The following is a 16,594-nucleotide window of genomic DNA, read 5'->3' as shown; positions in this document are numbered from 1 at the left end:
AAGTTTTCGTGAATGTGAATATATAAGACATGACTTTGACATTTAAAGTCCAGCCTGTTTACCTTTTAGTTTGTCAAGATATATCACTAATGTACAACTGATAAAGACCAAAGAAATTAAATTAACATAATACTACTACTACTAATGGATACGGAGCATATACTCGGTGCTAATGCTTTTTCTGCATTAGTTCATTTAATCCTCAAACCAGCCCTCTGAGTAAGTTAAAATCATGTTAGCTATATAACCACCATCATATCACATTTCAATCATTTTTATTTGCTTTGGAAATGTAAGACATCTTTTGAGAATGAACTGCATTTCTACCAGTCACTATTGGTGGGAATGTAAAATGGCATAATCTCTTTGAAAAGTAGTTTGGCAGTTTCTTAAAAAGTCAAAAAATACACTTTACATACAACCATGTGACTCCTAGATATTTACCCAAGAGAAAACATGTCCACACAGACGTGTATGTGAAAGCTCATGTGCAACCATGCCTGACTACAGACTGACTGACTACTAGATAGATATTAAGCATGTTGGCCTACAATATCTCATTCAAAGAAAAGATCACAGCATTTAGGCTTAATCAGCCACATTTCCAGAGTAATCATAACAGTAAAACAATTTAATTATCATAGTCATATTTTATAGATTTATTCAATGGACATTGATCAACCTATGTCTTTTCCACGATCATGATCATCAACACCATCATTTTTAAAATTTTAATCATTTTTTATACTTTATTTTATATTTGAGAGAAAGAGAGAGAGAGAGAGAGAGAGCTCACACAAGCAGGGGAGGGATACAGAGACACAATCTGAAGCAGGTTCCAGGCTCTGAGCTGTCAGCATAGAGCCCAACGTGGGGCTCAAACTCCTAACCAGTGAGATGATGACCTGAGCCAAAGTTGGACGCTTAACCGACTGAGCCACCCAGGCGGCCCAACGCCATCATCACTCTTATTGCTAATAGCTGCATCAATGTACTGAATGTCCCCTGTGCTCCTGGCACTGTGCCTGACACTTTAATTACATTAGTTCATTTAATCCTTGAGAGGTATGTGTTAGCCCTATTTTATAGAGAAAGGAAAACTCAAAGAGGTTAGTATGGCAGAATCTGAATTTGAAGAATCCATGTCTATCAAATACCAAAACTCCTCCCATCAAGCTGTATGGCCTCTCACTCCAGATTACTCCAAGATAAGCAGTAGGGTCTGACTATCTCCTTTGTAGCAGTGATAGGAACATGGAGGGAGAAAACGTGGGAATCCTGGGATAGAAGAACTCATTCCTTCCATCAATAAATAATTACTGAATGCCAATTATATGTGAGGCATTATTTTAGATAGGGAACAGTAGTGAATAAATGCTAAATTTAAGTCTGTAGGTCGCTGCTACTGTACTTATTTGGGAATTAAAGACATTCTTTAGACTCAAGCAAGTATAACATTAAAACAGTACCTTCATTAGAGTAAATTTTCATAAATTTACATATTACTTTCCTTATTAAAGTATAATTATTTTATACTGTTTTATAAAAGTTCAGTACTTCCTTGCCAGCTAACTTCAGTTTTAGGAATAGGATTGATTGAAAAAAGCAAATTGGCTTTTTCAAGAATCCAAGTGCCTCTTCTGGCTGTTCATTAGGTGGACAATAGCACCTGACCTCACAGCAAATTCCCTTTTTTTTTTTAAATTTTTTTAAATGTTTTATTTATTTTTGATACAGACAGAGACAGAGCATGAGAGGGGGAGGGGCAGAGAGAGAGGGAGACACAGAACCGGAAGCAGGCTCCAGGCTCTGAGCTGAGCTCCCACAAATGTGAGATCTGACCTGAGCCGAAGTCGGAGGCTCAACCGACTGAGCCACCCAGGTGCCCCGCAAATTCCCTTCTTAAAAAAAATGTTTATTAGTTTTGATAGCAAGCGAACTCAAACAATGTAGTTTTCACAAAAGAGAAGAGGGGTTGTTTTCTTAGCTTCACCTTTAGTTTAAATGAACACTGATTGAATTAATATAAATACCAGATTAAAATTAAAATAGAGTGATCTCAAATCACTCAAGTTTTCCTCTATGGATAGATTTTTTATAGCTCAATTTGTTCAAAAAAAGCATTTACAACTTAACGTAATGAATTCCTATGACCTGTCAGCCACTTGGCTAGGTGCTGCGGGGTATACCGAAGTCCGTGAAACCTAGGCCCTACCATCTACAGTTTATTGAAGAGTGGGAAAAATCAGATGTTTATAGAAGTAAGTGATAGATTAAATGAGCCACTGGAGGCTGGCCTCGGAACTTAAAAATCAATTATAAAATTATTTCTATAGACTCCCAAAAGCTAACAGAATCTTTGGAAATGAAAGTCACTTGTAAGCTGAAGACCATTTGTACTGAATTTCCTCATCTATTTTATCAGCAAACCATATTTAATGTCAAGCAAGAGGACATCTCTTTATCTCTATTAGACTCCAAATGATGAATTTGAAGGATTTGACTTCTTACTCAAAGAAGAAAGGGGGAAGACTAGAGAACAAGGACTATGTATTAAGAAAAAACCATGAGATTGCTAAATAGATTCCTGACCGCTCTCCTCCCCAGCTCCGGAGCGATCACCAAGTCGCTTCATCACATCCGTCACAGACGCTATCCCCTCTCCTGGACAGCAGGCTGCTCTGGGGCCGAAACCAGGTTCTCTTCCGGAACAGCACAGCCGCACACGGCAGGGGGCACGTTCTCACCCAAACCAGCAGCCAACTGATCGCTCTGGATCCATGATGTCGGGAGGACTTACCTCCCGCTGTCTCCGAGCATGCAACATTTCAAGGGAGGAATCTGACCAGCACTAGCAATGTCAACAACGACACTCATAAGCAGGACCCAGGCCAGTGACTAGATGGCTTATTAAAATACTTGACATTATGTAATTAAAACATGAAGGAGTCTTTGAAAGGACCTTTTGAAAGATGAAATGTTTCAATACTTGAGAAACAGTGTTGTTCTTTTTTATTTAATGTTTATTTATTTTTGAGAGAGAGGGAGAGAGAGAGCAAGCACTTGTGCACAGAAGAGAGAAAGGGAGAGAGAGAGTCCCAAGTAGGTTCTGTGCTGTCAGTACGGAGCCTGATGAGAGGCTTCATCCCGCAAACTGTAAAATCATGACCTGAGCCAAAATCAAGACGTGGACCCTCACATGACAGAGCCACCCAGGCACCCCCAAGGGTGTTGTTCTTAACAAACCTGTTTCAGGGGCCTCTTCAGTAACAGCCTTAACGTCAAAAATATTAAGTCTCTTTCCTTTGAATATATTTTTCCTAAGACTGAAAAAGAAAAAATGATTTAATATTTTTGTACACTACCAACAAAAAAATTATTTATGAAAAGAAAGTTTTATATGAAATACTCAATGTAGAAATTTAAAAAAATTCCACTGACCCACACCCAAACATTTTAACTAAATTTCCACATCTTTAGAACTGACAATGAAAAACCAGAACAAATGCACTTGAATTTTTGCATCATGATACAATAAAGCAGGTTAAGTAGTTTAATTTCTAAAATAGCTAGTTGAAAAGATTAGCTTAAATTGTCATTAATTTTTTTTTTTATGTTTTTTATTTCTTTCTGAGAGAGAGAAACAGAGTGAGCAGGGGAGGGTCAGAGAGAGAGGGAGACACAGAATCCAAAGCAGGCTCCAGGCTCTGAGCTAGCTGTCAGCACAAAGCCCGACACGGGGCTTGAACCCATGAACCATGAGATCATGACCTGAGCCAAAGCTGGATGCTTAACCAACTGAGCCACCCAGGCGCCCAAATTGCCATTAATTTTTACGCGATCCATTTCATATGAAGGTTTAAGAAAACTCAACATTTGAAAGCTATTAAAATATGCTAAATTAAAAGTTGTTAGTCAACATTTGTCTTAGTTTAAGGGCAGAAAACACTGCATGTTTAATTACAAACTATAATTGTAAAAGATGGAACAGATAAATCAAAACATTCCCACTTATAAGGCAATCATTCTAATTTTAACATAATGATTAACTTTCTTTATATAACATTTTTAATTAACTATTGAAATTAACGTTAGAGAGTTAATAGATAACTTTTCCTTGTATATTTTAATCAACTGCTTCACGTATCAATTCACATTCATACTTCTATGAATTAACTGGCAGATTAAAAACCAGTTTAAGGGGCGCCTGGGTGCCTCAGTTGGTGGGGGAGCCAACTTCACTCAGGTCATAATCTCACTGATTGTGAGTTTGAGCCCTCTATCAGGCTCTGTGCTGACAGCCCAGAGCCTGAAGCCTGCTTTGGATTCTGGGTCTCCTCTCTCTGCCTCTCCTCCACGCACATGCTGTCTCTCCTCCAGAAATAAACAAACATTAAAAGAAAAAATTTTTTAAGTGTAAAAACTGCAGAGTTACTTTCAGAATAATTCTGAATTCTTTTTTGGATCACATTTCTTTTTTCTATGAAATTACACTAACTGAGAAAATGCAAATACCACATTAAAATTAGATAGTGCTCTCAAATCACCTCAGTTGTCCTCCAGCAGGTCCCCAAGTATTTTTTAAAAAAGGTATTTATGCTCCAGAACCTTTCTCGGGGCTCTGCACTCTTCCCAGTACTCCACTTTGCATCTGGTCAACAGGATGATGGATTAAGGTGACTCACGGTAAAGAGGGAATGATCTCGTGAAATATGGGATTTAGAATGTACTAAAGAGGAAAGGAAGGGAAGAGACATTTGCTGTGCATCTATTGTCTGCACATTCCTGTCCTATTTCTCAAGAAAGCCGAGGAGACAGACCAGCGAGGCTGTGAACGTTGCTGCAGTCCCGGGATTAGTCTAGCAGCGCCGAGACTCTGAGGTATGCCAGAATGGCTCTAGAGCAGGTGCTCTGTGCCTCCCACTTCTCTGTCTGTTACTGAAGGAATCGGCCCAGGGCATACTAGCGGTGGACTATCTCAGGCTGTCCTAGGACAGAGCAGGACAACTTGGTATCTCACCACTGCTTCCCGACTCTAGAGTCCCTCAGTTAGTTTTTTAACAGTTATTATACACACATAAACCCGTCCTACTTTTTTCGCTACTCCCTTGCCACCTTCTAATGCTACCTTCTAATTTTTTTTTTAAGATTTTACTTTATTTTTAAAATTTTTTAATGCTTATTTATTTTTGAGAGAGAGCAAGCAAGTGAGTGAGCAGGGCAAGGGCAGAGCTGGAGATGCAGAATCCAAAGCAGGCTCCAGTCTCTGAGCTGTCAGCACAGAGCCTGACACGGGGCTCGAACCCACGAACTGTGAAATCATGACCTGAGCTGAAATGAGACACATAACTGACTGAGCCACCCATGCGTCCCTATAAGATTTCACTTTTAAGTAATCTCTACAACCAACACGAGGCTCGAACTCATGACTCTCAAACCAAGAGTCACAAGTTCTACTGACTGAGCCAGCCAGGCACCTATCACCTTATAGTTTTAATGACAGCTAATATCATTAAGAATCAAACTATGATAAAGCCTTCTGATGTTGCATGGACTCATGGAGTCATTTCAACAAAGACTGATTCAAACAAGACTGAACTTAAATATTCTTTTTTTAAGTAAGCCCTACACCCAATGAAGGGCTTGAACTCACAATTCCCCAGATCAAAAGTCGCATTCTCTACTAACTGAGCAGGCCAGGCATCCCTGAAATTAAATATTCTTGAGGAATCTTAAGGAAAACTCCAAGTACACATTTTATTTTATGCAATAATATGTCATAGGTATAAAATCACTTTAAATTAGTAATTCAGGGGCGCCAGGGTGGCTCAGTCGGTTGAACCTCTGACTTCGGCTCAGGTCAGATCTCACGTTCGTGGGTTCGAGCCCCGCATCAGGCTCTGTGCTGACAGCTAGCTCAGAGCCTGGAGCCTGCTTCCGGTTCTGTGTCTCCTTCTCTCTCTGACCCTCCCCCTCTCATGCTCTGTCTCTCACTGTAATAAAATAAATAAAAACATTAAAAAAAAATTAGTAATTCAAATAATTTGACTCCCAAAGTCATTGTTACCTCTTGAACTTCGTTCGTTAACTGTTGACCGTCTTTTACAATTTTCCTGTATAAATTAGTAGTTTAACTTCTGAAAAGAACTAACTCAAGTTGCTGGAATTATAATTATAAAGGAAAATCGACAGAACATATAACACATCACAAACCCTCCACTGTAGGTACATCCTCCTACAAAGATCAGTTAGTTTTTGTCACAGCATGCTAAATATCTGGGTCCCTGTCCCCAACTATGACTTTATAGGCCTGAAGGAAAGAAAGCAGAAACTTTATGTGAATACAGATACCTATTATAAAATAATTATGTAAAACATGGCTTAGCATCTTGAAGTCTGCAAATTACCAAATTCAAATTGCCACAAACAATCTACCACTTTCAGATATTATAATGGATCTTCCTTGCTTTCTGTTTTTGATGATGGGTTATTGCTCTAAGGTATGAATAATGATAATTATATAGAGAAATATAAAGATGATATGAATATACATTGTTATGTATGAATCAGAATGAAAAACAATGCTTCTCACAAAATGTTCATTTGTTCAGAATTAAGTCAGCTCCACTTATCCTAAATCAGGAGACCTCTGTTCCCCACGGGAGGCGAGGCCCAACTTGATTAATGGGATAGAGAAGTGCAAGACTGCTAAACCCAGAACACCTTTTCCACCGTAGGAAATGGTACGTGCAGAAGGAGGAAACAGACAGAAACGCATCCATAATGCTCAAACACCTATCAGCAATAACATGCACAGAATAAAGTACATCTCCAGAGAAGCAAATGAAACAAACAAAACAAACAAAACCAAAGAGACTGCAAGGCTGAATACCTTTTTTTAAGGTCATCGGTCTCCTTTGGGCCCATGTAGTCGTTAGATCCTTCATCGAACTGAATTTGATGCACTGGTCTTGAACGAACTCTAGCTGTGGCAGATTTGGCAATTTTCATATCTGATATTATGTTACTGACGCTAAAATAAGAAAAAGATAGGTGTATTAGAAATTTTAGCTACAAAATAGTAATAAGTTTTCTTACATGTACCGCTTTGTTTATATCTCACTTCTATGCACTAATACATATGCATATGCACAAGATTTCTTTTCTTAGTTTATTTATTAATTTTGAGGGGGAGGGCAGAGAGTGGTGAGGAAGCTCAAACCCACCAACTGTGAGATTGTGACCTGAGCTGAAATGAAGAGTCAGGTGCTTAACTGACTGAGCCACCCAGGTGCCCCTTAAATGAAAGATTGTATGTCACACATTATTAACATTCACACTCCACAGATCACTAAGATTTATGTTTCCTTCTGAAACATAACTTTTGAAGGTGTTCTTCAGACACGTGCATTTAAAACATAAATTAAAAGTGTTGTTTATTAAAAAAAAGTGTCACTCATGAGAAAGTATCAAACGTTTGAAGTCGTCTATCAACTTCAAACCTGGCATCAAGTATGAGGTGAGAGGATGGACGGAAGGCATCAGCTAAACCAAGGATCAGAGCAAAAACTGAAGGAAACACGCCTGGAGATGATCACACTCTGCACAAGACCTACAAATTATTTAATTGAAAAAAATTAATCTTCTCAGAGAAACAATCTTATTCTGTATTTGTTTTTAATAACATTACTGGATTTACAGTTTCTTTTTTTTTTCAGCAACATGAAATTGTGTAACTTTGCAAAAGAAAATTTTAACCATTCTGTTGATCTTTCACAAACTGTAATCTTACTTAAGATGTATTTTAAAAAAACCAAATTACTAATAATCCACTTACGAGAAATACTTTATATAAAATATAAATATATGAATATAACTGTGTATTACTCACCACTCACATGAAAACAGCCTATTTTGAGAACCCTGCATTACCGACAGAACGATCTGATCCACTAACCTAATTTTAGCTCTTTCTCCATCTTTCTGAGCCTGCGAGACTTCCTCGTGCAGCTGGAGCTGCCTGAGCAGCTCGGACTTGGTCACCTGCTTATCCAGCGGGAGAACGTCTGCAACAGCAGCTGCGGCCGCTACCAGCTCAGGACTCAGGGACTTGGTTCTAACAAAGCAAATGAAAAGCAAATGAGAGAAAAAGAGGCATCACTTATTATGCCATTAGTTTAGTGGAAAGTAAAATGACTTTTTTCCAGAAAACACTTTTCTGTAACTAAAAAAAAAAAAATCAATTTGTGGGGCACCTCGATGGCTCAGTCGGTTGAGCATCTGACTTTGGCTCAGGTCATGATCCCATAGTTCGTAGGTTCAAGCCTCACGTCGGGCTCTGATCCTCTTCCTCCCTCTCACTCTGTCCCTACCCTGCTTGTGAGCGTGCTCTCTCTTGAAAACATTAAAAAAAATTAATTTCTGACAAAATCAAGAATTTGTAGGTATTAGGTATTAGTTTTACATGAACTTTAAAATGTTAAAAGTTGAAGTTAATGGATACTTGTTGACGCACGATACTAACTCAGAACACTATATTAAAGTGGAGGGGTAAGGAAAAGAAAAGTGGAAGTGGGGGGGAGTGAAGGATCACCCTTAATTATAATTTGCTGGATTTTTATTTATTTATTATTTTTTACAATATTTATTTTTGCGAGTGCTTCAACATTACTGGAAGCTGCAGGAAAGGAAACTTTTGTTTAGCAACATCATTGCTTGTAGTAAGGTGGAAAACAGGAAATAAACTCAATGAGTTGGATGAGCCAGTCTAAGGAGACTTCCAGTGTTGATGGTGCCTCTTGGCTTCTTAGTTGCAGATGGCAAAATGTGAGAAGAGACAAGAACTGTTCCATATAAAGGAGCCAAGACTTGCTGGTATCCAAAATAAAACATTTCTCATTTCAGCCCCTCCAGACAGCAAACGATGCTAAAATCTAGAAATGGTTTCTAAAGAGAGGCTCCAGGGTGGCTCAGCTGGTTGAGTATCTGACTTGATTTTGGCTCAGGCCATGAGAGAGAGTCCTGTGTTGGGCTACGTGCTGGGTGTAGAGCCTGCTTAAGATACCCTCTTGGGGCACCTGGGTGGCTCAGTCGGTTAAGCATCTGACTTCGGCTCAGGTCAGATCTCACGGTTCATGGGTCTGAGCCTCAAGTTGGGCTCCGTGCTGACAGCTCAGAGCCCGGAGCCTGCTTCCGGTTCTGTGTCTCCTTCTCTCTCTGCCCCTCCCCCACTCATGCTCTGTCTCTCTGTCTCTCTCTGTCGAAAAAGAAACAAACATGGGGCACCTGGGTGGCTCAGTCGGTTGAGCATCCGGCTTCGGCCGGCTTCAGCTCAGGTCATGATCTCACGATTCGTGGGTTCAAGCCCCGCGTCAGGCTCTGTGCCGACAGCTAGCTCAGAGCCTGGAGCCTGCCTTCAGATTCTATATCTCCCTCTCTCTGACCCTCCCTGCTTGCACTGTCTCTCTCTGTTTCTCAAAAATAAATTTAAAAAAACATAAAAAAAAAGAAAAAGAAAAAGAAACAAACATTAAAAAAAATTTTTTTCTAAAGAAATGAGCCCAGATTCAAAAGGCCAGCATGTGACATCAGGCTTATGAATCACAGAGCTAATGGTTTATGTCCTGAAGGGCAGCCACAAACCTAAACGCACCTGGACCCACTGAGAGTACAGAGCACCCTTAGGGGACAGCGGCTGAGCAGAACAAAGATTAAAGAAATAAACACAAGGGGCGCCTGGGTGGCTCAGTCAGTTAAGCGTCCGACTTCAGCTCAGGTCATGATCTCACAGACTGTGGGTTCCAGACCCGCGTCAGGCTCTGTGCTGATGGCTCAGGGCCTGGAGCCTGCTTCAGATTCTGTGTCTCCCTCTCTCTGCCCCTCCCCTGCTCATGCTCTGTCTGTCTCTCAAAAATAAACATTAAAAAAAATCTCTCTCCCTCTGCCCTCTCCCCTACTCATTCTCAAGCTCCTATGCTCTTTCTCTCCCAAAAAAATAAACGGTTTCTGAACAGGGATCAAATTCAGTGCAGTGTCAGGAAACAGCTATAGGCATGACTGTAAAATCCTTTGAAAGATCTTAGAAAGAGTACTGTTGTTTTTTTTTTAAAGATTTTATTAAATAACCTCTACACCCAACTTAGGGCTTGAGCTCACAACCCCAACATCAAGAGTTTCATGCTCCACCTACTGAGTCAGCCAGGCACCCCAAGATTTAAAATGGTGCCTCAGAGAGTCTTTCAAACAAACAGGAATTCCAAGAAACTTGCAGGTGAGCACAGAGGCTCAATGTAGAATACGATCTTGGTTCCCAAACTATGCCCTAAGGAACCCTGGCGCACTATAGGGAAACAGAACAATCTGTCAGTAACTGAACTACTAAGTCAAGGTAGTTCATGGTTTTAACACTAGACTACTGCAAGCCTTTTGATAACATCGTATCTTTGTGATGATGGGTTTTCTGGCAGTTGCTATGATAAAAAAGGGCAGGTGCCCCTTAAAAACCAATATGAAACAGGAAATGAGAGTGGCAGTATCCAATCTGATTCCAAGGCTACATCACAGGAACAATACAAATTCCTCCTGGCTTACTTTCTCTTGGGACACTCACCCTAGGAACCCAACTGCCAGGCTGTGAGGAAGCCCAGGCCACACAGACAGGCCACATGTAGGTGTTTCCGGTAACGGTCCGGGGAAAGTCTCTGCTAACAGCCGGCTTCAATGGTCAGAGCTATGAATGAGCAAACCTTCAGATAATTCCACCCCTGGACTTGAAAGTCTTCTGAGTAAGGACAGCCTGGAACAAAGATGACACTTCTCCACTGTGCTCTGTCCAACTCCTGACCCACAGAATCCAAGAGCATAAAAAAAAATTGTTGTTTCACACCACTAAATTTTGGGGCAATTGTTATGCAGTCATACTAACTATATCAATGGGGGTTCAGCATATAATACAAATAAAAAAGCTAAAAACAGGCCTTGCATATAGAGCAACAACAGTCATCATGAGTCAAAGATGATTTACCCAATTCTGTGTATCTGGGATCCCTTAAAAACAAAAACAAAAATGGAGAACAAAATCATTAAAAGATACGTTAAAAAACTTTTTACTCAGTAAACTCTATATCCAATGTGGGGCTCGAACTCATGACTCTGAGATCAAGAGTCACATGCCTACCAACTGAGCCAGCCAGGTGCCTTAAAAGATTCATTTTTTAAGACTCAAAATAAGTATTTCTCATTCACCAATTTTTTGATGCTGGATCAAAGCCTCTTTGAATAGAAGTTCTAACATATATACACTGACACATAGTACATCCTCCAAGAGTTCCAATTTTGGTTTCTTTAAAGTGGAAATGTGGAGCAAGAACTTAAAAAATGCTTACAAAGCAGTATGAATGCAGAATTTTCTTACATTTCTCTGCTTGTCTCATTCATGCCTAATTGGAAAGGAATTTTTAAAACTTCCTTTCCTGAGTCTTTGCAAAACATTCAGCTCATTTTTAGCCATTTCTGTAATAGATAATTACATTGTATAATTAAAATAAGAAGCACAATGGGGTCACAAACAGGTCTGGAAGCTTAAAAAAGAACCTCTTGTAAGCATTTGATTATATATATATATATACACACACACATATATACGTATATGTGTGTATTATCTAATTCTATATACTTGAAAAAAAATTTTTTAGGGGCACCTGAGGGACTCAGTTGGTTAAGCATCTTGACTTCGGCTCAGGTTATGATCTCACATTTCCTGAGCTCGAGTCCCATGCTGGGCTCTGTGCTGACAGCTCAGACCCTGGAGCCTGCCTCAGATTCTGTGTCTCCCTCTCTCTCTGCCTCTCTCCCATTCATGCTGTGTTGGTCTCTCTCTCAAAAATAAACATTTGAAAAAATAAAAACTTTTAATTTTTATTGGAAAAAGAGATAGTGTTCATGCGTGTACACATGCACGTGAGCAGGACAGGGGTAGGGGGAGAGGGGAAGAGGGAGGGAGGGAGAGAGAGAATGTTAAGTAGGCTCCATACCTAGCACGGAGCCCAACACCTGGGGCTCAATCCCATGAGGGATCCCTGGAATCGTGACCTAGGCCGATATCAAGAGTTGGATGCTCAACCAAGTAACCCAGGAGCCCCTAATTCTATGTACTTTTAGGTACTATTTTTATTTTGTTTCTAAAAAGGAAGAGATGGGACGCCTGGCTGGCCGGGTAGAGTGTCTGACTTTTGACCTCAGGGTCATAGTTTCAAGCCCCATGCTAGATGTAAAGATTACTTAAGAAAAACAGAAAGAGGTAGCTATGATGGCCACTCACTGTTGGAACTAGACTTTTTCCTGCCACTCAATTATGCTTTCCAGAGGTAGTTTTGAAACAATATGATACAATGTAGAGACAAGAAGTTTCATAATAGTGTTAAGTTGTTCTGGAAAATCTACATAATCTGTTGATTCTGCTAAGAGACTCAGAGATGGGGGATCTTCAAGCCACATACCGTATTACTCGAATCGATGGAAGAAACACTATTATTTATCTACCATTAAAACAACACTGTCATTTAAACCACCACACAGTGCTAAAATTATTACTGATTGCACTAAGAATCAATTATTTGAGAAGCACAAATAATTACAACATTTCAAGGAAATCACATAAGCGGAGAGCACTGATAGTTTCTGGTCAAAGGAAGTCCTATAAAACAGCAGTAATCAACATGCTTACATTCTATCCTAGGTGGAATTTTTTAAATGGAAATTTTAAATAAACAAGCCCTTCAGAGACACGAAGCTACTTCCCAATCAGGATATAAACAATTTGATAGTTAGCAGTCTAAAAAGGCAATTAAGTGGCAGTTAATAACACTGATGAATATGTAAGAGAATATGTGGAATTCTCAATTAGACCTCTACTCTTTTCCTCTCTAGACTGTATGCACATGTCCCCTTCCGATTTAAATAGAGAAGAAGGGGGAGCGCCTGGGTGGCTCAGCCAGTTGAGCGTCTGGCTTCAGCTCAGGTCATGATCTCACAGTTTGTGGGTTTGAGCCCCGCGTCAGGCTCTGTGCTGACAGCTAGTTCAGAGCCTGAAGTCTGCTTCGGATTCAGTGTCTCTCTCTTTCTGACCCTTCCCTGCTGTCACTGTCTCTGTCTCTCAAAAAGAAGTAAAAAAACATTAAAAAAAATTTTTTTTCAAAAAGAGAAGGGTAACAGTATCTTTCAAGTAAGTACTTAGTCTCTGAGTTTATAAGCTGATAATCTTCATGCAGTATCTCTCATATACTTTTTTCTAAAAGAAAAAGGAGTTTCAAAAAGTACTTCTAATGTAGTTGAAATTCCAATCAATTTACCTCTTTTTGGGGGACTCTTGTGGAGCCTTGGGAAGCCCACCAACCACGGCCTCCGTACCCTTGAGTTGTCTTCGACTGGATGGTTTTGTTGTTTGTACATTGACTGTGCTTAATTCAACTTTCATGCCCTTAATAATACCTAACAAGTCTTTTTTTGTGTTCTCCTCTACCCTCTCTTGGGTCTCTGCTTCCTTGGAAATCTCCTGCGTCGGTGCAGACTGCTCATCCTTCTTGTTGTAGACCACATTGTTCGTACCAAAGTATCTTTGGACTTTATTTTTTGTCCTAGAAAGATGTGTTAAGAAAAATAAGTGAAAAATACCATGCAAAATAATAAAGCAAGGACTCAAAAACACTGTTTCTGTGTGTTTTTAAATTTTTCCAATTCCAACACTTCCCTTTTGCTTTTTATTGTCAGCAACCATAATGACAGCAGTTTTAACATTTATTGATATATAATATGTGCTTCGTCTGGTACAACATACTTCACGTATGTCTTCTCATATTCGCATCAACTCCATAAGGCAAGTATTATCCCCATTCTGCAGATAAGTAAACTGGAAACCAGAGAAGTGAATGCTTTACCCAAGGTCATGTAGCTTTTAAAGCTCACTAAGGCCTAAGGCATGCTAGTGAGTTACAAATGGGTTACAGATGTGCTGAGATACTGATGGACCACCTGGGCCTTGGCGTAGCTGAGTGAGGCCTGGGGGCTGCTGGGGGTGCACCTAACTGGGGCCTGCCTCCACTCACCTCAGGGTTTAACACAAAGATCATTCTCTATTTGTTCCATGACATTAAAAAAGGTCACAACTTTCTGATCCGCTCTCAGCAGTGGAATGGCCGCCAAGACGCACATTTTTGTGAAAACCCTCATGGGGAAGACCATCACTTTCCAGGATGATCCCTTGACTACAAGAGAAACTATGAGGGCCAAGATCCAGGATAAGGAAGGAATTCCTCTGGATCAGTGGAGACTGATCTCCACTGGCAAGCAACTGGAAGACGGACATACCGGGCCTGACACATCAACATCATTCAAAAGGAGTCTATGCTTCATCTTGTGTTGAGACTTCATGGTGGTGTTAAGAAAAGGAAGAAGTCGTTACACCACCCCAAAGGAGAATAAGCATAAGAGAAAGAAGGTGGAGCTGTCCTGACATACTATAATGTGGATGAGAATGGCAAAATCAGTTGCCTTTGTCAGTAGTGCCCTTCAGATGAATGTGGTGCGAGAGTTTTTACAGCTAGCCACTTTGACAGACTGTGACAAATGCCGTCTGACCTACTGCTTCAACAAATCAAAAGACAAGTAATTGTATACATGTTAATAAAAGACAGGAGCTAACATTTAAAAAAAAGGTTACAAAACACTGACAGGGTTAATTAATTTTATTTATTATTCTCAAACCCCAAACTGACTGCCAAGTCCTCACCATGATTTAATAATACCTCTTTAAAAGGTATAAAAATAAAGACGTTTCTGTTAAGAAAGAAAGGTTACTTACTTTAAAAAACACAGAGGCTCCTGGGTGGCTCAGTTGGTCAAGCGGTCCACCTCTGGATTTCAGCTCAGGACATGATCTCCCCGCATGGGGCTCACAAGCAGAAGCCTGCTTGGGATTCTGTCTCTTCCTCTCTCTCTGCACACACCCTCCCCATCCCCCCCATGTGTGTTCTCAATCTCTCAAGAATAAATAAAAGAAAAAAGTTGTTTAAAAATAAAATAAAATAAAATAAATAAAAGGGGTCATGGCTCAGGTCATGATCTCATGAGTTCAAGCCCCATACTGGGGTCCATGCTGCAGTGGAGACTCTCTCTGCCCCTCCCATGTTCTCTCTCTCTCTCAAAATAAGTAAAAAAAGATTAAAAAAATACAAAAATAAAAACCATGTCTGGGTATTATTCTAATCTGATTAACTTTCTCATTGAGCTACATGTCACAACCAATCACCATTTCTGCAATTTTTCATCTCCATCCAGCTGCTACTTCCCATCCCCACTGCTACCAACCTGCTTAGAGCTGCACTTAACCAGACTGGCCCCAAATCGTTCTGCATGGACTATATGCAGTAAAATTAAGTTTTCATAATGATGAGAGTTCTCAGAGAAGAAATACCAACATAAAGTACGCATAACTACCTTTTCTTGACTGGCTAGCTTCAACCCTTGGTCCCCCTTCACATTTTACCAGACTTCTTTTCCAGAAAGGATACTCTGAATCTTTCTTTCCTACAACGGTTAGCTGTCCCGACTTACTAGTATTAATAAAGCAGTGTGTGCCACTACACCACCTCGGCTTTACTCCACTGTACTTGAATTGCCGGTCTGGTGGAACTGTAAGCTCCATGGTGGCAGGATCGTTTTTATTCGGGACTTAATACCAGTATTGGTACACTGTAAGTACTTTCAATAATGAACCAGAGAATATATGGAGGCTGGAATGAGACCCCTATAATCTTGGAAAGTAAAATAACTAAATAAGTAAAATAGGGTAACTTTCCTTCTGGAGCCTGGACTGAATGAGGGGAGAACTGACAGAGGTACGAGGACAGCAGACCATGGATGGACGTAGCTCTGTTTCTCACTCACATTATGACCTTGGGCAAGTCGTTTTACCTTTCTGGGATTTCCCTTTCCTAGATTTAAACCAACGGCTTCCTGGATCTCGCGGGTGATAACATCGATCCAGGAGGCCGGAGAAAAATCACTGCACGCACCGGAGGGAGGTCGGGGGTTGCCTGTAGACCTTCGGGGCCAACAGCGCCGAAATGCCGTACCTGACCGTTCCGTGCGGGGCACCGAGTCGCACAATCGCAGCCGCCGGTGTCTCGGAGCCTGCAGAGCATAAAAGGACGCGGGAGAGGAGGCGAAGAGGCATGATCGCAGAGATTCTCGGAAACATCGCCAAGGAACAAACACAACGGCGAACACAACCAAGTAGCGCGTCCCTCTGCTAAACAGATCCCTCGCTCTCTCTTCCGTTCCCCAGCGGCGCGCGTTCCTTCTTTTCCGGTTCCGGTGGGCAACAGGGGCCGGTAACTGGGTTCCGGACTCGCCCGCGCGCGTGTCCGCTGCCTCCGGGCGATTCTAGGCGAGGAGGTAAAAATCGATGCCTGAGTTCAGCTGAGACACGCTGGTTGAGGCAGGACCCACACGGGAGAGGAAGAGCGTGGAGGGAGGGAGTTACGGTGCAAATGCTACTTTGGGGGCCAATAAGATGAGGCGGAGAACTGACCTTACT

General features: G+C 40.8%; 1 protein-coding gene and 1 pseudogene across 1 annotated transcript in view; one reads left to right on the top strand and one right to left on the bottom strand.

The window, feature by feature from the left end:
- MRPS31 (mitochondrial ribosomal protein S31) overlaps nucleotides 1-16,314 on the bottom strand; it is a 29,322-nt gene extending 13,008 nt beyond the window's left edge. The window contains exons 1-5 of the mRNA XM_029936832.1: nucleotides 16,131-16,314; nucleotides 13,350-13,634; nucleotides 7,958-8,116; nucleotides 6,893-7,033; nucleotides 3,247-3,326 (exon numbers count right to left, since the gene is read on the bottom strand). Coding sequence (XP_029792692.1) covers nucleotides 3,247-3,326; nucleotides 6,893-7,033; nucleotides 7,958-8,116; nucleotides 13,350-13,634; nucleotides 16,131-16,255 — 790 coding nt within the window. The 5' untranslated portion in view covers nucleotides 16,256-16,314. The remainder of the gene's footprint in view (nucleotides 1-3,246; nucleotides 3,327-6,892; nucleotides 7,034-7,957; nucleotides 8,117-13,349; nucleotides 13,635-16,130) is intronic.
- Nucleotides 14,189-14,665, top strand: LOC115290378 (annotated as a pseudogene).
- Nucleotides 16,315-16,594: the final 280 nt, after the last annotated feature.

Source organism: Suricata suricatta, chromosome 4 (assembly GCF_006229205.1).
Source record: "Suricata suricatta isolate VVHF042 chromosome 4, meerkat_22Aug2017_6uvM2_HiC, whole genome shotgun sequence".
NCBI lineage: Eukaryota > Metazoa > Chordata > Mammalia > Carnivora > Herpestidae > Suricata > Suricata suricatta.
The sequence above is the reverse complement of the archived record's forward strand: the minus strand, read 5'-3'. Positions and strand labels throughout refer to the sequence as shown.